Source organism: Malaclemys terrapin, chromosome 18 (genome assembly GCF_027887155.1).
Source record: "Malaclemys terrapin pileata isolate rMalTer1 chromosome 18, rMalTer1.hap1, whole genome shotgun sequence".
In the NCBI taxonomy this organism is placed as follows: Eukaryota; Metazoa; Chordata; order Testudines; family Emydidae; genus Malaclemys; species Malaclemys terrapin.
Genome location: NC_071522.1, coordinates 9103887 through 9127290, shown reverse-complemented (window position 1 = coordinate 9127290; position 23404 = coordinate 9103887). Strand labels below are relative to the sequence as shown.

Genomic DNA, 23404 nt, shown 5'->3' with positions numbered 1-23404 from the left:
ATACTATATTTCCTGCTAATTTATTCATAAACCATGCTGTAACCAGACTTGCAGAGGAGCGTTTCCTAGTGACGCCAAGGAAATCTCCTTTGTCTTTTTCAGTAGGCCCTTTCGCTGTAGTATCCGAGCGCTGACTCATCACCAAGCAGGCCAGCCTCACGGGAGCCCTAGGGCATCTTGTTTGGGGTTGTTGTTTTTTTTTAAAGATGTCAGCAAGGAGAACCCAGTCTGAGAGAGATTCAGATTCCTGCTGTACATTTATTCCTAAAGTGATATATTCCTACATCTGATGGGAGGTGGGGGGTGGGGGAATACGTATAGCTAAAATAAAGCTATTCTAGGATGTAAGGGTTTTTTCCTTCTCTAGTTAAATAACTTGCTTTGTGTTTGAATGTCAATGAACTACCAGTCTGAAAATGTTAAGTAGATGTTAACTTCCTGGGAAAAATACATAGGGATTTCCATGCTGGATCAGACCAATGCTCCAGTTAGCTATCCTGTCTCTGATAGTGCCCAGTACCCAATGCTCCAGACAAAGGTGCATGAAACCCAGGTTAGGAAATAACCTGCCCTGAACTCCATTAGAGATTGGTTTGAATCCTAAAGCATGAGAGTTTATATCTGTTGTGGAACTCTTGTTTTTAAACTGTGGCTTTAATCCTTGCTCACATACCTCTGGCGGTTCCTGTTAGCCATGCTGATCTTCTGGTAGGACCAAGCTCTTGGGCTCAGTGATAAAGCAGGGCTTCTCCTCTTACAGCATGGACTTTGTTAATGGCCTTTGCCACATTTTGAAATCCAGTGGTTAGAAAGGCTTGTTGACTGAATATCTACAATATGGCAGTGTTAAATTATCCAGCCGGGGAATCTGGATGACTCCATCTCCTTCAAGAAGCCCTATATTCCTGAAACCCTTTGCTTCCAGGGGGCTGCCTGAATACCAATTGCTATAATTGACTGGCATTCTGGAAACTGGTTTCTAGAACCAGTAAAACTATTTCCAATATTCCTCCCTCCCCCAGGGCATGCTGTAACACAGATCTCTTGGGGGGTTATCTGCAGGCTGTTGTAATCCTTTAGTGCACGTATCCGCAAAACTTAAAACTGTTCTTTCCGACTGTCTAAGTCAGTCAAACATTAAGGTTGGGTTTCTAAGCCCAAATGACTCTTACATGTTTGGAGCCAATCCCATGCAGCCTATAACTGAACGATGTCAGAGATATCATTAGCTACAAGGCAGTGTAACGTACCCTGGTCCATTTAGACTACTCCGCTATCCTCCCATAGTCATGCTCATCTAATATTGTAGGTCCTACTCATTCTCTTGTGGGTGGGTTTCTCTAAAACTAATTTGCCATAATTAAAACTGTGAGCTGATTGACTTGTTTCAGTACTTGCATTACGTAGCTGCATCCTTCAGGCAAAGACTCTTCTATAGACAGAGAAGAGTAGGGAAGAGGGGGGTGTCCACATGTGTCTTTATCTTGCAAATCAGCTGATTAGCACAAGGGGTAGAAGGACTGGTAGGTTTCTGGCAGTGCTTGGTGTGCGGAATGCCAGATGTCTGTATCCCATGTGTTGTGATATCCCACGTACGGTGGCAGGTTGGGGAGTTGGGTGTCTTAGAGCAGTGTTTCTCAAACTGGGGTCGCCGGTTGTGTAGGGAAAGCCCCTGGCGGGCCGGGCCAGTTTGTTTACCTGCCCCGTCCGCAGGTCCGGCCGATCGCAGCTCCCACTGGCCGCGGTTCGCTGCTCCAGGCCAATGGGAGCCGCTGGAAGCAGCAGCCAGTACAGCTCTTGGCCCGTGCCGCCTCCAGCAGCTCCCATTGGCCCGTAGCAGCGAGCCGCGGCCAGTGGGAGCCGCGATCGGCCGGACCTGTGGACGGGGCAGGTAAACAGCTCGGCCTGCCAGGGGCTTTCCCTACACAACCAGCGACCCCACTTTGAGAAACACTCTCTTAAAGCATTTGTAGCTTTGGGTACATGAGCAAGTGTAGTACTTCCACCTCCAATGAATCTAACTGTATCATAAGTAATGGCAGTAAAGTCCTAGATGAGGGGCTGGGGTCCCTGCTCTTGGTGGCTGTGTTGTGTTTTTTCGACCACCTGGCTTTCGCTTCAGAGAGCTAAGCTTTTCAGAGGAATGTTTAGATGTGACTTCTGGTTGGGCCGCACTCTTGAGATCCGTTAAGCGCACACACTTTCTGCCGTTTTTAATTTAGAGATAAACAGTTTTCTTAAATGTCCCGTTTTCTTCTTGCTGAGCTGCAGAACTAAATCTTGTGCATCAAAGCAGCTGAGTGTTTTGATGGTACATTTGTGTACCCAGGTTTCCTTGAAATAATATTGCAGTGGTATATTTATGGATGGGCATCTTCGTTGTGAACCTACTCGGACATTGTGGCTTCAAAATTTCAGCACTCTGCTCCTTTTTGACAACAGCTCCTAAGCAGATGGCAAACCCCAGATGTGCTTGCGGGGGAGCGGGAAATGGATCCAAGAGAAGCCAGAGTGGGAAAACGTACTAGACTAGGCAGGGCAGAGTCTAGTACATACTGGCTTTTAGTATTAAATAGCTGGCACCCACTTGAGCTGTCCTGCTTTCTCATTTTTATTTGCATTACAGCTGTTCCTGGAGTCCCGGTCTGAGGTTACGGACCCCGTTGTGCTAAGTGCAGTGGATGCTCATAGCAAGACAGTCCCTGCCCTGACGGGCTTGTGGTTTAATTAGACAAGCCAGGCGAAGGAGGGGAGGGGAGGCAGAGGCACAAAGGTGTGAAGTGATTTGTTCGAGGTAATGAAGCCAGCCAGTGGTCGAAGCTGAAATAGAGCCCGGATTTCCTGACTGCCAGTCCAGGGCCCTCTGCGCTGGACCATGCTGACGTAGCAGAGGTGTTCCTTTTAGCCAGACAGAAGTGCTTTGCTTTTAATCAACGTAGCCAGTGATTTGGGAAAAGAGAGAGGTTTAAGCTACACTGAAAGCAGTCAGTACAACTAGCTAGATTTGGCCAAAAAAAATAAATTATTCGAGGAATCTGTGAAACCTTGATCCCTTCCGAGCCCCATGCAAGTCCCCAATATAACTTTTCTCTCTTTCTTAGGAAGCATATTATTATTTTTTTAATGCTAGTTACATCTCTTTCTCCCCTCTCCAGGTATAATTGCTGAGGCTCCTTAAAATGGCTTTACGCTTCCGCACTTTCTTCCCGTACGCCTTACCTGGAGTGCTGGCACTTATTGGTTGGTGGTGGTTTTTTTCTCGTAAAAAGGAGCGTACAAGCAATCACGACAGGCAAGCATTAGCAGGCGTGGAAGATCAGAGGATTGAACCTCCCATAAAGGAACCTCTGTCCAGAGAAGAAGTAAATGCTACTAAAGAACTGCCTGTGCCCTCAGAAGAGGACTGCCCAGAGAATGAAACCTTAACTTCCCAGCTGTCCGTGGGGTTAATGACACCCTCTCTGGCATGTGACGCTCAACAGAGATTAGATTCCTCCAGGGACCATCCTGCCACCGCAGTAACGACCGTCGAATTGGGCACGTTTGAGGACGACAGTGAAAAACTGGAAAGAGCAGCGTCTCGAGATGAAACCGGGTCCCTTGCACAAGTGTCTCCCCCTTCAGCCCCGAAGAGTGTCGAGTGCAGTGACAATGGTGTGCTTGTTACCAGGCAGGAGTCAGTTTTCAGTGGAATCCCAGCGCAGCAGCCATTGGCATGTTCCGTGGTAGAGTCACTACAAGAGTCTTTGGGAAAGACTGGGGAAAGTGGTGAAGCAGAAAAGACGCACGATTCTTTGGAGAATCCATCTAAGGAAATCCAGTGCCTAGCGGCTACGTCCTCAGACACTGGCTGCCTGCCGGCCCTGGGCTCTGAACCAGAGGATTCAGCCACCGCCCAACCTGCCATTTTAGATGAAAATGATAGTAAGGAAGTTGAGGGCACTGTCTCCGGGCAGAGAGAGTCTGTAGTTGGGAAGTTACTGAATAATTGTGTAGAGTCTGCTGGCTTGGACCTGTCCAGGGAAGAGGAGATGTCTGAGATGACCGTCAGTACTGTGCTTAAATGTCATGGAAGGGAAGAGAAGTGCTACAGGGATACGCAGTCGAAAGAAGATAGTTTGGAAAGAGAGAGAATTGGAGGAGTGAGTTTGGACAAAGAGGAAGTTGAGAAAATTGAGCAAGCAGCCATACAGATTATTTCCAAAGTCATCTTAGCAGCTACCGAGGAAGTGCTGTCTAGTTCAGTAAGCGATGTGTCCAGTAGGATCTGTGAAGTCGCAGTCAGCCGGGTTGATAGACCGCTGGAGAGAGTGAGCATTTCATCCGATGAGATGCTTGCAGTGGAATCTAGCAGAGGGAATGAAGCAGTTTCCACAGAGAACGTCGCAACGATACCTGTTTCTCTATCGGAAGAGAAACTCCATCGTTACGTGTCGTATTCCAGCTGTTTGAAATACGGGCGCTTATCTAACCCAGTGCAGGTAGATCCAAAAGACCATCGGCCAAAGAAATCTGTGCACAGTGAAACACAAGGAGATAACCGGACTTTGATTACGAACAATGGAGAGTCGTTTGAAGAGTCGCATGCAGTAATGGAGGATTCTGGGTGCAGCGCATGTACGTCTGAAGATGGGACAAACGTCGAGGATCCCTTGCAAAGCACGTCACTGTCTCTCCTATCAGGCCAGCGTTCAGACTTGCTGAGCATGTCTGTGATCCAGGACGCTTCCACAGAGCAAAACGTGGCACAGAGTGAGAAACCTCAGACCCCTATATTAGGGGAAGACAAAGTGCCATACAGCAATGGAGTGCTGAAAGGGGACAGTGCAGATCTGAGACATGAGAAGCACTGGACAGCGGAGACAGATGCAGATCACTCAGGAGGTAAGGGTTCACATCTCTTTGAGAGCCTCACATAAGACACACGAGGGAAGGTGCATTAGTACAGCACTGAAAAGTCCTCAGTCCCCAACCCTCATCACCATTCAGAGGGCCTGCTTGTTGGTAAAAATCCTACCAAGTTATAAATAGATGTCTTATGCTCAGATGGACAGAATGAACCCACCCTAGGCTGCCAGCTCCTACATCCCACAGTGATGGGGAAAAACCGTAGCTAGCTATGTGGTGTCCAGGAAACTCAGCAAGACACTGAGCATGCTGGCCTCCATCCAGCAAAGCATTTAAGCGCATGATTAACTTAAAGCACGTGAGCCACCCCAATGAAATCAGTGTGTGTTGGATATGGGCCAGGGAGCTCAGCACCTTGCAAGCATGAGCCCCAAAAGCACAAGCTTGTTACCGCTTGAGCTCAGGCGGCATCCACTCAGCTGTAAGCATTAGGCTCTTGCCTTTGGTGTGGACCGTTCACTGAAGGGCGGACGTGGACTGTACATGCGAACAGATGGAGCAGGGCAGTTGCTTGATGTCCTAAGACAGCGTCATCTGTGTCCGCACTAACATGGTCTGTTTGCTTGGAAAGTGGGTGCGAGATGAGAAATCTCAGCCGCCTGTGGCCCACGTGTAATGTGTTTGGCTTGTCAGGGTTCCTCCATCTCTTTGCTGTAGCATCTCTCTCTCTCTCTCTCTCTCTAGCTAGTGGGTGGGTAGTGTTAAAGCCGGGGGTTCTTTTCCTAACTGCTTTATATTAGGCTAACCGTGTGTGGACAAACACAAACTTCAGCCTTAAAAGCTGTATGTAAACACTCTTCATACAACCCTCCAGCGCAAACAGCTCCTGAAGACAGGCTGCATTCGATAGTCACTACAGAGTAACAGGAGTGCTGCCTGCTGCTAGATAGCAGGGTCTGCAGCTTTTAATAGGAGACCAGGATTAACCATTTTCTAGATGTCCGCTCTATAAGAAACACTTCTTACTAAAGGAAGAAACTACTCTTACCCTGTCGCATACACTTCTCGGAATGACTAGCGAAGAGAACAAACGCTCTAATACAGGGGCTGAACTGAGACCACACAGTAAAGCGACAAAACTCTCACGCCAGGACAAACTCCAAGGTGATGTAGAGCAGGGATTCTGAACCTTTTTCTGTTGGGGAGGCCTCCCCAACATGCTATAAAAACGCCACGGCCTGCCTGTGCCACCACAACGGCTTTTCTGCATATAAAAGCCAGGGCCGGCATCAGGGGGTAGCAAGCAGGGGACTTGCCTGGGGCCTGATGCCATAGGGGCCCCCACAAAACTACATTGCTCAGGGTCCCAGGCTTCAACCCCATGTGGCAGGGCTTTAGCTTTCTGCCCTGGACCCCCCTGAAACCTGCTCGTGGCCCCCGAGGGGGCCTTGGACCCCTGGTGGAAAACCACTGATGTAGAGGGTTACTTTGCATGTGCGAGTTGAATGCTGAAAGGGAAGAAAGGGGGTGTAACAGGAAAAGCCGCCTTCTTCTCCCTTGTCACCTCCCTGAAATCCCCACTTGTCACTGCGGCATCTTGATCAGCAAGTCTAAATAGAGACCCGCCAGGCAGATAGTGGACCCAATTGTATCAGAGCTGTGGCCTGACTTGGGAAGTAGCAAAAACAGAGCAGGTCGTATGCTCCCTTGGGTTTTTGGTGTATTGGAGCCAGGTGGCCAGAATACAGAAGAGCAAGCGAGGACTGTTGGATCCTCATCCCAGTAATGTACTAACAAGCAGATTGCTGGAAGCTCATCACTTTTATCATCCTTTTATCCCCCAACCATATTTGAAATGTTCAGATGCTATTTAAGAAACCGGTGGCTCCCCATAACTGGGGCTAACAGATTCTCACCCCTCCATTGCCTGATCTACTGATTATGTATTATACTGATTACTTGAGAATTCCCTGTTAACCCTCTGAGGTTTGGTAAATTCTAGTCTTCAGATCAGGCCCAGAGTTGTTAGAAGTACTGTTAATTTGGGAACTCCCATGTGCAGGGTTGCAACACTCAGACTTTGGGAAGAAGCTTCTGAATTTGCAATGGTTTTGCTAACACAATTAGTAAACACATAAACAATCCAATCCAACCCAACCAAGGAGGCAGCCGTAATACAGTATTAACTTCCTGTCTGGTGTCGTGTCATACCTATAGTCACACCATCCTTGTGGAGACCTAGGACTGATGAGACAGGAGGTGATCCACGAGAGTCTTACCCTGTCTCTGGTGTGTCAAAACGTTCCAATGGTCAAGGTCTCAACAGTCTAGGCCGTGGTTAGCCCTGCTATAGGGTCTGGTGGCTGCTGTGAATATTCATAAGAATGTTCGGCCTCCTTTGTCCATAACTAAATTCCTCACCCTAATAACATTGGGGTGTCCTTATGCTATAGGTTAGTATATTAATTATCTCAGACTTGCAAACATATACATCAGTTGGTTGCAGTAACAATTGTGCAGTTGAACATCTGCTGATGTTCCTATCCTAAAATATCCAAACTGGCATCAACTGCGTTCTCGTGGTTGCATGTCGGTGTATTTGTTCACCCGAACAAAGTCTTATGATATCGTGTGACTTAAGTTAGACAGCAGCGACCTCACTTAGCCTAAAGCTTGTAGGCCGCATAGCTCATGCAAAGTGCTTAAGCTAATATCTTACAGACTTGGGCCTGTAGGTCTCTTACATTACTGCTTGATATACCTTGTATCTCTCATACCCTTCCCAAGTAGAAGATGCTGTCTTAGCTTTGGGCCTTTGGGAAGCAAGGCTACCTGACCAGGGGGAATCATAACCCCCAATCTCAACTGAGGAGTAACGGGAAGCTCTGCTCACTCACACTCCAGCGGCATGAATCTGATTCCCATTCAAGGAACGGCTCCGCTGAACTTCAGCACGCTTGAAGTGATCCCCTTCCAGGTTTCAGTGAAACTAAACGGAATTCCGTAACGAAGGGCCTCTGTTTCTCACTCTTGGAAACTTGATTGGATCAAATCCCATGTGTCAAGATGCCACTCTTGCCAAGAGCCTGATCTTTGACTTGCCACGTGTCTCTAAGTTCCTTGAGCTTTCCCACACCCCATCCCAAAATGACTAAGATCTTTAATATCACCTTGACCCTCAGAGGCTTCTTCAAGCCTAATGGCTGGAATGGGGAGCAGTGTACATTAGCTTCAGCAGGTCTCTGCCTCATTGAGTTGCTTGGGGGATGTCTGGTTCATGGCATCCTGAAGTCCTTTAAGGTGGGTTGTTGGTTTTTTTGCAGCTGGAATGTTGCAGGAGTCTTTGAAGGAGGTCCCCTCGATTGCTCCCCCTTCCAGCCACGGGTGGGAGCACTTAGGAGCACTTTCCAATCAAATTGTGGGAAGGGTCTGTGCTTTGCACTGAAGCAGCCATGACCTTCCATAAAGAGCTTTTGATCTATCTTCTATTGATGTTTGCAGGGCCTCTCATTGAAGTACCAGGGCCTCTCCTGCTGACCGGAGAGGCTGATGATGTGCAAATGCTTCTCAGTATGGCACATGTGGCCTGCTGCAAAGCCGTAGATCTTCAGTGGTGGCTTATCCCTCCCACTGCTTTTACCTTGGTCCAGGGCAGTGGTAATGTGATGACAGGAGGCTTCCAATGGAAAAGACTCCATCTCCCTTTTCCCCAATAACCCATAGCTAGGTTTGGAGTCTCAAAGATGAAGAAGCTGTCTCACGGCTAGTATTCCGCTGCTAGTCCTATTTAATCCAAGGGGACATAATTCCGATACTGCGACTGTACGGCGTTTGCATTCCGCTAGTAATAGCACCTGGCTTCTGTATTTGACCTGCACAAACTCTTGATGTCTTACACTCTGCCCATTGCATTACAGAGGGTGCTTGTGAACATGGCGGTTCCTAATTAGATTCAGATTTTTATCATCAGACATGTGGAATTCTTCAGGCAGTTTTAGGGGACAAAAGTCTGTTTCTAGTGGCCTGTTTCCATAAGTAGCGCAGAGCAGCCCCGACACATGGTTTTTCTTGGAGGAGCTGAGAATTGAATAACAGACTCACAATCTAGAGTGTAAAGTGTGTATGTGCAGTAGGGCCCACAATCACAATGTATGTGAAATGGGAGTTTTGTCAGACTTCATGCAGAGTCTAAGAGCTTGGATTATGCAGACTGTCTGAATGCCGTGGTGTGGGGGGTTTTTTGTTTGTTTTTTGTAGGTTCAGATGTAAATAGCATGGATTCTGTGGACAGTGGCTGTGCCCTTGGGAAGACGGAGAGTTGCCAGAACTCCAAGCCAGGAGTAGAATCCAATAAGTCTGAGCTCACTATCTGGGAGATAGAGGTGCCAAAGGTAATGAGCCAAATACTCGGCATCCGTAACTCCCTGCACTGACCTTGGGGAGCATTGGCCAGTGGTTAGCGGGGGACTGGGAGTCAACTTCTGGGTTCTAGTCCTGGCTCTGCCACAGTGTGACCTTGAGCGAAGCACATGGCCCTTCTGTATCTCCCTCTGTCTATAAAACGGGTGCTGTGCCTTCTTACCCTTCAGGGTGTTGGGGCTTAACACTCCTTGAAATACCTGCTGAAGGACTCCAAATGCAAAGAATCCTTGTAGGGCTGCTGATTTTCGGTTTTAAGCGATAAACATCCATGGCACAAAAAACCCTGAAATTGATGTTTATCCAGGAAACCCCGGAAATGGTGACTTGCATCTCAGCACAGAAATGCAGACTACACGGGTGTGATTTCTAAAGCGCACTGATGTGTTGCACATCTGTTGGTCTGTGTAGACCATGCTGGGGCACGTTAAACGTTCCCTAGTGCAATTGAATGTGGTGGTGTTTCAAACAGTATCACGTTCCAGCACACTAGGGAGCATTCTAAAGATTAGTTATCAGTGTATATATAGAGCCCCCCAAACCCTTGATTTTCAACCTCCTGAACCCTGATGTACATAAAACTAAAAATTGCTAAAAACACACACACACACACACAATTAGTAAACCCCAAAAAACAGATACCATGATTCTTGGTAGAGGGGGTGCTTTGGCTTTTCTTGCATATGGGGGACAGAGGATGTTCAAGGGGCTTTCTATATTCTCTGCTGAAATTCTGAATGTCTCTAAGGGGCTAATGCCCATTAATGTGCTGAGAACTCCTCTCCAGAAAGAGCAACTGTCTCTGGGTCTAGGAAGGATGTACCATGTTCCCTCCAGAGCCTCCCCCACCCCATCCCCGTTCTACACTTGCCCCATTGCCCAGGCTTTGCTTCATAACATTCATCCTTGCACCTTGGAGCCCTGGATGACTCCACAAGATCCCTTCCAGAACTGGTCCTTGTTGCTCCTGAGTTCACAGGTTCACAGTTCAGCAATATAAGGCATCACTTTCCCAAATGGGTTGAGCATGCTGCCTCCTATAGCGATGCAGTGGGCTCGGTGACACTACATGAGAAGTTTCTTTTTATGGGATAGTATAACCTAGGCACAGGGAATCGGCCCCGCAGTAGCAGAATCCGTATCCTTGTCCAATGAGGACAAGCTGTTAGTATTTCTCCAAAGAAACTTGTAATTGGTTTTAGTTAAAGAGCTAGAACTTAGGGTTTTTTTAAATGAAAAGCACAATGGCATAATAAGAAATGGGGGCAGTTCCATTGATTTCAGGAGTTATGCCAACCTACACCAGGCCTTTGTGTCTTTGCTGCACTTGCTGTTTCTGCTGACTAGAAAGATGGACTTAACAAAATGTGGGTAAATCAGAAACTGCCTTGGGCTACTAAACAAAATCTCCCTAAACTCTGCTGGGCCAATGTCATTTTACATTTGGTAGAAGCCCAATCTGCGCTGAGTTCCGATTGATCCTCACGGCCCAGTCAGACCTGTGGCATTTCTTGTAGGTGAAATTAAGCATTTAAAAATTAAAGATCCCAGGTGCTGTTCTCACTCCTAACTGTGAATTCTCCATCTTTCCATCAAGCACTTGGTTGGCCGGCTGATTGGCAAGCAGGGGAGGTATGTGAGTTTTCTGAAGCAAACTTCTGGTGCCAAAATTTATATTTCAACGCTACCTTACACCCAAGATGTCCAGATTTGTCACATAGAAGGTGAGTGAGATGATTCCTGGTTGTGGGTTTTTTAAGACTGTGTCTAAAATCTGACCTCTGGGCGCTTAGATAAAGGTGTGAAGAACTGACTGCAGCTTGGATACTTAACTTTGAGTCCTGTGCTCGAAATGCTACCACCTGTGCTTCAAATAGCATCAATGCTAGGCCTTGTCTATGCTGGGAAGGAAGGTGAATTTTTAATGCATTAAAATCGTGAGCGAGAGCATATGGCTTACCTCAACCAGCTAATGGATGTTAACACACAACTGCCTTGTCTACACTAGGATTTTAAAATGTCCATCTTTCCCTAGTGCAGACAAGTTTTATGGGGTACCATTTTCCCAAACCCTTCTTCCAGAGATGTGTGTGAGAGAGGTTGTTCTAGATCTGTTTCCCTAACCATATGTCTGCACATAGTGACATGGAGCTGGGGTGATTTGCAGCGCCCATAGGCATGCCCACGCAAGCTGTAAGCCAGCTAGTTTGCTAAGAAATAGCAGTGAGGACACCGAGAGGTGGGCTTCAGCGCTGGCTGCATGAGCCTGCCTGACTCTCTGCTCCCCCCCCCCCCCCCTCCGCTGGATACATGCCGTCTTGTGCTGCCCATGCCACCACGGTCTCACTGCTGTTTTCAGCAAGATAGCTAGAGCATGGCTAGCGCAGGTATGTCGCCTATAATGTGTTAGCATCTAGCTAATCCCCTGCTAACAACCCCGCTGACAGGATTTAGGTAAAAACAAAAAAAAGTGGAACTAACGTGTTTGCAGCCATTGGATTGTTCACGTCACCTGTATTTTAGATCCCTTTTGCCTTGTAGGTTTAGGCTGTAAGCTCCGTAGGGCAGGGACTCTCTCAGGCTTGGCATAGCTGCGTCAGTCAGGCATGTATTTAAAAACAAAAATCACCACGCCCCTGACGGACGGACGCAGCCATTCTGACCAAACCCCCAGTGTAGGTGTTGGTGGAAGAGGGCTTCTGCTGACATAGTTAACTTCATTCCGGGATGTGGTGTTCCTGTGTCTACTCTCCAGGGCCCTGCTCTGCTGGCATAGGCTCCATAGTTGAGGCATACCCTTATGCTGTGCCTGACCATTGACCAGCACAATGGGACCCATTCTTGGTTGTAACCTCATCACCACAGTAATAAACGAATCAGTTGTTGTAGATTTTGACAAGAGAAGTCACTGAAAATAAACTTGTACTAAAATATTTTTGTAAATGATTAGGGGAGCTGGGAAAATATTCCATTTGCCAGAATCTTTAAAGGGCCACTGTACAAAGAAATATCACTTAAAAAAATATTTATCTTGGTTACTCAGACACTATAGACGCTGTATTAAAACTGAATTGTTTTAAAGGTACTTGTTGCCCTTTATGCTTCACACAACGCACAGCCAACCTGTGGAACTCCTTGCCAGAGGATGTTGTGAAGGCCAAGAGCATTGGCCTGCTAAACCCAGGGTTGTGAGTTCAATCCTTGAGGGGGCCATTTAGGGATTTGGGGCAAAAATCTGTCTGGGGATTGGTCCTGCTTTGAGCAGGGGCTTGGACTAGATGACCTCCTGAGGTCCCTTCCAACCCTGATATTCTATGATTCTGTAACAGCGTCCAAAAAAGAACTAGATAAATTCATGGAGGATAGGTCCTTCAGTCCATCAATGGCTATTAGCCAGGATGGGCAGGGATGATGTCCCTAGCCTCTGTTTGCTAGAAGCAGGGAATGGGCAATGGGATGGATCACTGGATGATTACCTGTTCTGTTCATTCCCTCTGGAGCACCTGGCATTGGCCGCTGTTGGAAGACAGGACACTGGGCTAGATGGACCTTTGGTCTGACCCAGTGTGGCCGTTATCTAAAGTTAATAGCAGGGATGTAGCTGCCTGGCTTTGAAAATATCAGCTGTCAAGACTCTATCACTGAAACTTAAACAACCACGCCACACTGGGGATTTTGTTTTAGCTTTCTAATGTGGGGCTTAGCATGCATTGAATAGCCCTCTTCGGTGAAGCTGAAACTAGCGCACAGTGATTCCATGGCAGGAGACCTCTTGGCTCAGTTTTATTTACAGCTGTGTATCCAGGCTTTTACCCACATCAAAAAAGATATTTGCTGGTATAGACAGGAAAGGTCTGTATGTAATCGTATCATTCAGGAGGAGTTATAAGGTACTGCCAGTCAGGAGTGCTGGGACAATTTGTATAGTGGGGGTGCCGAGAGTCATTGAACCAAACTGTAAACTCTGTCTATGCTAGAAACCACTTCAAGCTGGGGGGAGAGCGGCAGCACCCCTAGTTCTAGCACTTGTGCTGCCGGTGTGTGCCCAACACATCCACGTGATTTAACTCCGTCTTTTTGTCTTCCAGGCTCTCAGCATCATGTAGACAAAGCGCTGAGTCTGATTGGTAAGAAGTTCAAGGAGCTGAGCCTCACCAACATTTACGCTCCTCCAGCCCCATCACTGATGCTGCATTCCCTCCCTATGACTTCCTGGGTAAGCCCCAAGGTAGCACGCTAGCCGTGTGTATATAGTTAGACTGTATGGACGTGCCTAGGAGATGTATCCATAGAGCCACATTGCATTCTCCCTTCATTTTGACTGTCCTATTTCCGATAGGTTTTTCCATTAAGCAAATATCAAGGATGGCCTATCCTTCAATGACTCTGCACCATAATCCGTTCCATAGATGGGTGTGCTGGAAAGACCGGGCGTGTACTGAGTAATTGTGCTCCTTGTCTCGGAACAAAGAACACTTCTTTGATCCATTGCAGCCACTGTACAAGCGGGCAGTCCCACAAAGATTCCTTCGAGACTGTCCTTTGCTTTTCTTGATCAGCACAGATGCAGTTGTTGCATGTCGGACTGTTTCCATCTGTCGTCATGACACCCTGTGTTTAATTTCCTGGATAGACTGCAGAAAATGTACCCAGACCTTCAACCCAAACTTGCTTAATCTCTGGCAGTTACACGTCTGACATAATGGGCTTTTGCCTACAGACTAGACATGTTTGCTCAAGAAAATAACTCTTTGGGTTTTTGGTTTGTGCGTGAGGAGATATTCTGGTTCTGTTCTCTACAATCCATTTGCCACATGGTCAAAGACAATCTGTTTCTGTATATATTGGTTGTCATGTGACTGGTAGAATCATGCTGAATTGTTACTTTCCAGTAGCATCACATTCCCTTTAAGTGTCTATTGCAATTATTCAGATCTGGCATCCTAATCAACCTCTGCGCTTTCTACACAATATTTCACATCTGTTTCCCTTTCCAGATGTTGTCTATAAATGACAGTCTATTTGGTAATAGATCTTACTGGGTACACCATGGACTCCAACATCTGTTAAATAGCTAAATATAGCTTCGGAAGATATACTTATATCTGCCTCCACGGGTAGCAAGGAGGCTGCATGTTTCTAATTCATTGAGCCTTCTCCTTTAGATTTCTGTTTATAACCTTAAAGGGAAACTCCAATACAGCTCAGGTTGTGGTAGGTGCCTTTAGGTTCTGCTAAGTTACAGCATACCCTCAAAAGCCTGATGGCTGCGCAATGGCTTATGTGAAATGACTTGGCAGGGAAATCCGTGAAAGTGTTTTCATCTCAGAAACCGCCATCACAAACTGTGACTTATTTGGCAGCCTCAGCAGAGAGGCCAGGAGCTCAGATGAGCTTGGAATTAAACTATTTTCTCCAACAAGTGATTCTACCAGATCAGTGTTGGGGTATTTTGTCAGGATGGCACAAAATGAGCTTGCATCGTTGTTGCCTATACTAGTCTCCCTGCCCTATTGATAAACAGCATCCTTTAGCGTTGTCTGCATGCTTGCTGGTGCACAACATGCACAATTGCTGCCCCAAAGAATTTACACTAATCTGACACACACACACCCCCCTTCATGAGAACACACGTCAACAATGACTCTCCGTCAGCTGGTCCTAGGTTCAAACTAGTCTCCTAGAGGTGAAGATCTAAAGAGCCCACTTCTGAACTCCTGAACTACTAAGGCCCCTCATTTTTGTGTGTGTAGTAGAGTAGATAAGGTATCAGTGAAACTGAGTTTATTACTAACCTTTGGAATGAGTGAAGCTCACGTTGCAAGAGTACGTTAATGGAAACCTAACACTTTCTCTTTGTGGCAGCTCATGCTACCGGATGGAGTCACCGTAGAAGTAATTGTCGTTAACCAAATCGACGCAGGACACATGTTTGTACAGCAGCACACGCACCCCACGTTCCATGTGCTGCGCAGTCTGGACCAGCAGATGTATGTCTGCTATTCTCAGCCTGGAATTCCAACTCTGCCCACTCCAGTAGAAGGCAAGTCATTTTGTTCCTCATGAATTGTCAAGCAGAACGTCTCCTCCTGGGATCTGTCCCTGGTCTTTCCTAGTAGCATCTAGCAGACTTTCTCCTCTGCGCTTCAGAGTAACTTGAGTCTAGAGTTCACTGAAAGGTATTTTTTCAGTGCCTCTGCCCTGCGCTCCCTGATAAATCAAAGTACAAGCTTTCCATTTTCTCAAGTTTGCTCCGCCCTCCAGAGATGAGGGTCTATGACAGAATTTGCCATGGGTCAGACAATAGAGAACCTGTATAAAAATGGGACACAATCATTCTTCACATAACATTATTTACAAATTAATTAAGCTATGTGAGTTTCCTCTAAGGAGACTTACTTGGGAAAATAAGGTGCGAAATAAGTGGGTGTTTGCAGCTCCTAAACAATGGAAGACGAGTGTAAAAGCTGTGTTTAAAACTATTAGCAAGACCGGTATAATAGACTTTGTGGAAGGGGTATTAAAGCTCACGCTTCAGGTCTTCAGCAAAGGTCAAAGCATTAGAGGTCAGGATGAGCCCTAATGTGGGCGGCAGACTACTCCACATCTGGCTGTTGCAGAGTTCTTCCATTTTCCTTTGAAGCCTCTGCTGCAGGCCAGTGTCAGAGATGGGATATTGAACTAGACGGGGCTTGGTTCTGATCCAGTCTGGCAATTCCTATCTTCCTACCAAGGTAAATTCAAACCAGAACTACTCTGGCCAATTATAAACTACTCTGAAAGCTTTGAGTGTAAATCTTGCCACAGTGTGAGCTAGCATGAATATAAACATGAACTTGAGTATTTTTTCACACAACGCACAGTCAACCTGTGGAACTCCTTGCCAGAGGATGCTGTGAAGACCAAGACTAACAGGGTCAAAAAAGAACTAGATGAGTTCACGGAGGATAGGTTCATCAATGGTTATTAGCCAGGATGGACAGGGATGGTGTCCCTGGCCTCTGTTTGCCAGAAGCTGGGAATGGGCAACAGGATGGATCACTTGATGATTAACTGTTCTGTTCATTCCCTCTGGGACACCTGGCATTGGCCACTGTCAGTAGACAGGATACTGGGCTAGATGGACCTTTGGTCTGACCTAGTATGGCCACTCTTATGTTCTCCTGAGCAGCATTACTACAAGAAGCATGTGTTACCAGTTTCTCGGTGGGGGCGGAGAGGCGTTTTTTATTTACCTTTCCCATAGCTGGTGTTTTCATCTCCTCTCTCGAGCCTTGTCAGTCAGGGAGCAGCATTGCTGCGCGTTCCTGAAGATGTTTGCTGCCGGCACCCTAATTATAACATCAGGATTATTTTCTTTGCTATCAAACCCTGTCATTTTCTCCTTTATAGAGGTATAATTTCTGGCAATGCCTCCAGATTGCTGGCGTGTGCTGTGGTGGGGGGGAAGCATTCCCGACATGGCTGTTTCTGCTGTATGTGTGTGTCTCACTGAAGCAGTTCAGCATGGTGTATGGTTCCAGCATGATGTACCCGTCTTTAAACAGGGGGGTGGGTCTGTGTGTGGCTGTTTCTTGGTGGTTCAGAAAGGTGGCAGCTCAACGGAATCTTTTCTTTTCAAGGCACCTTCCGGAGGAGGTCCACTGCATACAGCGTCACTCAGACGTGCCACGCCCCCGGAGAGGACTATTCAGTGGTTCACGAACGCTCTGAATACTTCTCTTGCTCAAGTTACTCGTGTTGAGCAGCTACTTTAAAACAAACAAAAGTGCAAAATTGAGCATGCTAAGTACATTTAGAGAGAGTTTAAAAGCCTCTTATTGCTTCAGGCAGGGTTAGTCCCACGTCTGCTTAATATCACTGGACAGGGCAAGGCGGAGAGAGAAGTGTATTACTGCAGCTGCTAGTGGCACTGGCCATGCTTGTGCTAGGCACTGTACGTTCATACGGTGAGAAACAGCTCTTCCCTGATCAGAATAAACAAGACAGAAAGTGGGAGGGGAAACCGAGGCACAAAGCGGTGCCTTGACTTGTCATCCAGCAGGTTGTTGGCAGAGCCAGCAATAGAACCCGGGACTCCTAAATCCTGGTCCAGTGCTCTGGGTCATGCTGCCTCCATGCTGCGGGGCACCAGGCGTCTCGTCTGAAAGCAGCGTGGGCGGGTAGCAGCGTGTCCTCCCCGACGCTGCGCTTCTTCCTCAGCAGACACAGGAGCCTGGTGTCTCTGTCTCTGGTGTCTCCAATGGTTCTTCTAGAAACAGGCACTAATGCTGAGTCTTCTCACTCCTCCCTCTTCTGCTTTGCAGTCGGTGTGATCTGTGCTGCTCCGGGCTTGGATGGCGCTTGGTGGCGGGCTCAGGTTGTCGACTACTTCAAAGATAACAACGAAGTGGAGATCAGATACGTGGACTACGGAGGATACGAGAGAGTTAAAATCGACACACTCAGGCAGATCAGGTCAGGAACTACGTTTTTTCCTTCCTTGACCAGAACAAAAATGGTTGAACGTCCATAACTAAGTGTAATGGCTTGATAGGTATAGGTGTCTCCGCAGTATAATGAAAGCATTAAGGGGGAGTGGTTCTCTCAGCAACTTACAACCGTGTGGGACCCCTGGCTTCCTCACTGAGGCCCCTACCTCTTACATCCATAGGTGTCTAAGCGCTCCGCAGAGGAGAGCAAATGTAATCCTCACTTAAGTAGTGGATAAACTGAGGAACAAAAAGGTGACTTACCTAAGGGTATCCAGCAGCAAAACCAGGAATAGACCTTTGGTCTACATGCCCCATCCGCTGGGCTGGGCTGCCTCATGAAAACTCTGTCCCTGGGTAGTGACGTGCTGAGTGTGTTTGGGGAACGACGCACTCGTTGTTCTCTTCCTGGTGGGAAGCGATGAGGCACAGATACATCGCACCAGCTGGACCAGGGAGAGACATTGCCCTTTCAGAGAGGGTTCCCCCCAGTCCCAGTGGTGCACCATTTGCACGGCTGCATTTGTGGCATGGAAAATGAGATTTTGCAGAGCCAGGGCAGGGGAAGACAACTTGGGAGGAGAACAAATGGAGCAGCACGCGTAATCCCTGCACATGGGTCTAACTTCCAGCTTCCTACCTTGGCAAGCTGTAGGTTCTTCTAAAATTTCCTGCCGTTGCTTTGCTGCTGGTAGACAAGGTACCGGTGACTGTTAACACTTACAGTGCTTAAACCATGGGTGCCTGCCACTGGCCTGGTCTGTGCTCCTGCTCCCAGCGGAGGAGCTTGAATGGGTGGTAGAAGCACGAGGGATCTCTGGTGTTGTACACCCGGCTGGAGCGGTGGGCGAGATGAGGAAGCAATCTCATTATTATAGCTGTGCCTAGAGGACCCGGGTGAGGTCAGGGCCACAGTGTGCTAGGCACTCAGCGTTACAAGCACATAGTAAGCGCTGTCCCTTCGTCAGAGCTGACGAAGAACGAGAGAAAAGGAGCACTCCATCTTCATTTTGTACGTGGAGAACTGAGACTAAGTGGAGGAGCTCAGAGCTTGAACCCCAATCTCTCATTCCCATGCCTTAGCCACAAGATGCTCGCTCCTCGCATATGAATTTTGCTCAAACCCTTGTTACGCATACCGTGTCTATTCTTTCGTCTGTAACTAATCTGAAGCAAATGAATTCCTGCTCTATCAGCCATCATCTGTTTAGAGAGTAATAAGGAATTAGGGCAGAGGTGTGTTCTTCTATTCAAGTTAATTCTCTTCTCTTTTAAGGTCTGATTTTGTAACTCTACCCTTCCAAGGAGCAGAAGTTTTATTAGACAATGTGGTGCCGCTTTCAGGTAACATAAATCACTGGAGAGAAACTAATGATCGGCGCTCATGGTGCTTGGTTAAACAGGATGCCATCCGTTTAGAAGCCAGAGTTGTCAAGACTTTCTCCATACCATTTTGAGTCCAATATCTGAAGTTACTAGAAAGTGGATTAGAAAATTATTATTTTTTCTTGCTTGGTTTTTGCTTTTGCCAGCACTGTGGAATTAGTTTCACTATCTTTCCTGTCTAGTCAGTGTGCAGGTTTTTCACGCGGCTGTGGATGGAAAGAGAAACAGTTAGGGGAAAAAATACGAGAATGTAACTTAAAACCACAAATTGGCAGAACTACCAGAGGGCAGCAGGAGGACCTAGAACTACTCTTTAAACCCCTCTTTCCCAATGGACTAGACAGCAAGTGTACTGTCCCTTTAAGGTAACTAAATAAACACATGCAGATTAATTCCTTAATCTACTAGACAAACCTCTGACATTCCCATACTGAAATTGATGGTATGTACAGTTTTGAGTGTTCTTAAAAATGGCCCCAGTGCTGGAAGAGGAGGGGAAATTCGTGATGTCCGTGAACGTCTCCTATGTTGTTGCCGATAGAAATCCAGCCATGTTTTGCTAGTGCCTAAAAGGCTTTCCAATTCTCAATATTTAAGGATGTTAACCCGACCTCACTGTTTGCACGCGCTCTGCAATAAGGGACCTCTTGCAGCAGCATAGGGACTGTCGCAGCTGATGATGCTGGAGATGTCTCACGAGGGTGGACCAAGAACAAAGTTTATTTTGAAACATCTTGATCTTTAAGTGTAAAGGGCCCAGGTAGTCTAAGCCCAGAAGGTAGATTTTTGTTTTCATTTCCTGAAAGCTCAGTGCATTTGCCACATGGTGCGTGGGAACCAGAGATCAACACCTCAGTGTAGATACATCCCTCAACTTGGACAATGAAAAGTACACAGACAGTATTAACGAAGAGTGCAGCTTGCAATGTTAAAATTCCACCCATCCTTCAAGGGATTGTTCACTCTGTCAGTTAAATTCCATTGAATAGCACTGAGTTCCTGTTCACATATTAAACTTCCTGCAGGACAAGTGAAGTCCTGAGCTTCCTAGGCTCAAGAATGCCTCATTAAAAACTGAAACGTTAATGTAAACTACCATATGTGAAGACACCCAGGGTCCTCAATAATTACTTTGAATCCATTTATGCACCTGTAGCTACTGAGCTAGGATCCTGTTAAAGAGAACTGTTCATCTCCTCTCTGCGACACACATTTCAGTGTGATCTTGTTCGGCTTCGTAGACTGTAGATGCCTGTAGCAATGATGAGAGAGATTCTTTGGTCTGTGTTATTCAGGAGATTATTGTAATAGTCTCTTCTGGACTTAAAACCTATGAGCCTGTGAATGTCTGACTTGTTTTCTCCTTTTCTTTCCAAAGACGAGGATCACTTTTCATCAGAAGCTGACTCATCTGTTAGTGAAATGACCAGAGGTACACCTCTGCTTGCACAGGTATGTATATTATTCTGCATTTGGCATTAGTGCGACGGCTACTGGAATATTGTGTCCAGTGCTGGTGTCAGTAATTCAGGAAGGATGTTGATAAATTGGAGAGGGTTCAGAGAAGAGCCATGAGAATTGGAAACTATGCCTTAGAGTGACAGACTCAAGGAAAAAGAACAGGAGTACTTGTGGCACCTTAGAGACTAACAAATAATTTGTTAGTCTCTAAGGTGCCACAAGTACTCCTGTTCTTTTTGCGGATACAGACTAACACGGCTGCTACTCTGAGACTCAAGGAACTCAATCTATTTCGCTCATCAAAGAGCTGGGTAAGGGGTGACTTGATCATGGTCTGTAAGTACCTAGATGAGGGAACAGAGATTTGATAGCAGGCTCTTCGATCTAGCAGACAAAGGTATAACAAGATCCAATGGCTGGAAGTTGAAGCTAGACAAATTCAGCCTAGAAACAAGGCTTACATTTTTAATAGTGAGGGTAGCAAAGCATTGGACCAGTTTACTAACGGTTGTGGTAGATTCTCCATCACTGGCAATTGTTAGATCAGGGTTGGCCGTTTTTCTATCAGATGTGCTCCAGTTCAAATTGGAATGAATTCAGGGAAGTTCTAGGCTCTGTGTTATACATGAGGACTGACTAGATGAGCACAATAGTCCCTTCATGTATTTCATAGATTATAATGCTGGCATATGAGAGATGTCTAGAAAACTGCCAGTGCTGCTTATGCTTGGGCAAGAGTCTTTTTATCCTAAAGTATTCCGTAGTACTCTGATGAATCAAAAGTTAAATGAAACCCCTCTGGAGACGTGAAACACTCAGCTCTTACCTGGTAATAGGACTCATGCTAGTGAAATCTCATCTCCCAAGAATGGACCAAGTGTTCTTGAGTAATAATACCTAGCTCTCTTATGCTGCTTTTGAGCTGTAGTTCTTAAAGCAAGGGTCAAAGGAGACAAGGATCTTTATTTTATAGCTGGGGAGACTGTGTGCCACTGTTCTCCCTCTCAGCCTCAAAGTGAAAGCTTAACAGCAAAGCTGTGTCTCAGCTCACTGACACACCAGCTTGTCTGCTGTGCTCTATGCTAACGTGTCTGTCTGTTTCCAGGTCACAAACTATGACAGTGCAACAGGCCTGCCTCTTATCCAGCTGTGGAGTATGATGGGAGATGAGGTGCGTACACTTGCGGAAATGTAGTGCTCTGGTTTGTATAGACAGAGACGTGGGTTTAAAAACTCTACTTGAGTTATGGGGATTTCTTTTAATGTTGTTTTCAGGCTGGTATTTCCTTCATCTGTCTCTCTTTTTCCTTAGGTGGTGTCAATAAACAGAGCTCTGGTGGAAAGAGGATTTGCTCAGTGGATTGACAGTTACTAGTAAACTCTGAGAGGCCCCAAACAACCCTTTTTTCTAAAAAAAAATAAAAATAAAATTTAAAAAATCCCTTTTTTTGCACTGTATTAGAATTGGGTTTGGCAATCCTGTAGGGAAGACCTGTTTGTTTACACCACTGCGCAAAACTCTGTGGTCCATTGAGACTTGTTTGCTTGACTGTTACCATTTCACTTGAAATACATACCTCATTTCAGTGAAAGGCAGGGAGTTACTAAAAGCCATAAAAAAGATACTGTAGCTTTAAAACAAAGCCTGTCCCTGACCTAGTTCTAAGAGTTATTTAAAAAGAAAAAAAAGTGGGGTTTGCTTGAAGCTAACAGAACACCCCTACCATGTGTTAACTGGCTGCAGGTCTATAGCACAGATGCCCCAGAGGTTCAGTGGCTGCTTTTTCTGAAAGTGATGTTGGCTGTTCCTTAGAAATAGGTTTGCTGCCTAGAAAGTCAACACAAAATACGTAAAGGATTTAAAGTTCAGTTGTCTATTGACTTTTCCATGTTGTGCCACCAACTTGCACAAGTTTTGTTAGTCTGATCCGTGACTGATGCTGGGAGACAAATGAATTGCATTCATGGCACTTAGCCTGGCACACATCTCATGGTAGAAATGTTTTAGGCTGGAGCTGCATGGGAAGAAAACTTCATCTGTGCAGACCTTTGAAATGTAGGATGAATTACCACTACAACCATAGATTGTAAATCTGCTATGTTCCAGATCGTGTATTTAAAAAAAATAGATTGCCAAACCCGATTGTAATTTGTAACCATTTTCTAGCTGTGCAAGTCTGTGTAAATATATATAAAATCATTGTAATATTTTGTATAAGAGAAACACTGGAAATCACAAAGGGAACTTAAAAAGATTTTTTTTTTCCCACACCAAAATATCCTCTGTAAGTAGAAACGGTTTGGAGTCCATCAGTACAGCTGACGTACTCGGAGCATCCGAATGTGGGAGTGTTTCTGCTCTGCTGTGTACAGGATTAGCGTTGCTCTAGATTGCTGTATGGTCTGATTTGTGATCACTGACTCCTTTGCTGTACAGATCTGTTTAAAAAAAAAAAAGTAACAATTTGGAATTGATATTGCAGTGGTGTTCTTTCTCTCTTGATTTATGTTGGTCCCTTTTAGATTGATATCAAATGTGGAATTTAAAATTTTGTTCAAATAATTTAAGATAACTTAATACTATTAAAAAAATATTGTAATGTACCTGCATTTAGACATGTGTATTGAGTTGAGATTTGTTGCTGACCGGGAAGACACTTGACAGGAAAGCACTGGTATAATCAAGCCTTGGAAAATGAGAATCTTTCAGACCAATCCAGAGACTCCTTTTTTTTACTTTCGGTGAGCTGATGTGCTGGTCCACCATGCAGACATGAATGTAGCTGCCTACACCAGGATTTGATCAGATTGTATTCTCT

The 23404-nt window shown here is 46.1% G+C and overlaps 1 protein-coding gene across 1 annotated transcript in view; it reads left to right on the top strand.

Annotated features, from left to right (window-relative positions):
* Positions 1 to 23189, top strand: part of AKAP1 (A-kinase anchoring protein 1) — a 41720-nt gene extending 18531 nt beyond the window's left edge. The window contains exons 2-11 of the mRNA XM_054008079.1: positions 3156 to 4884; positions 9106 to 9239; positions 10865 to 10991; positions 13356 to 13483; positions 15133 to 15310; positions 17574 to 17724; positions 19015 to 19082; positions 20503 to 20576; positions 21691 to 21756; positions 21898 to 23189. Of these exons, the coding sequence (XP_053864054.1) occupies positions 3180 to 4884; positions 9106 to 9239; positions 10865 to 10991; positions 13356 to 13483; positions 15133 to 15310; positions 17574 to 17724; positions 19015 to 19082; positions 20503 to 20576; positions 21691 to 21756; positions 21898 to 21960 (2694 nt within the window). The 5' untranslated portion in view covers positions 3156 to 3179 and the 3' untranslated portion in view covers positions 21961 to 23189. The remainder of the gene's footprint in view (positions 1 to 3155; positions 4885 to 9105; positions 9240 to 10864; positions 10992 to 13355; positions 13484 to 15132; positions 15311 to 17573; positions 17725 to 19014; positions 19083 to 20502; positions 20577 to 21690; positions 21757 to 21897) is intronic.
* The last annotated feature ends 215 nt before the right edge of the window (positions 23190 to 23404 follow it).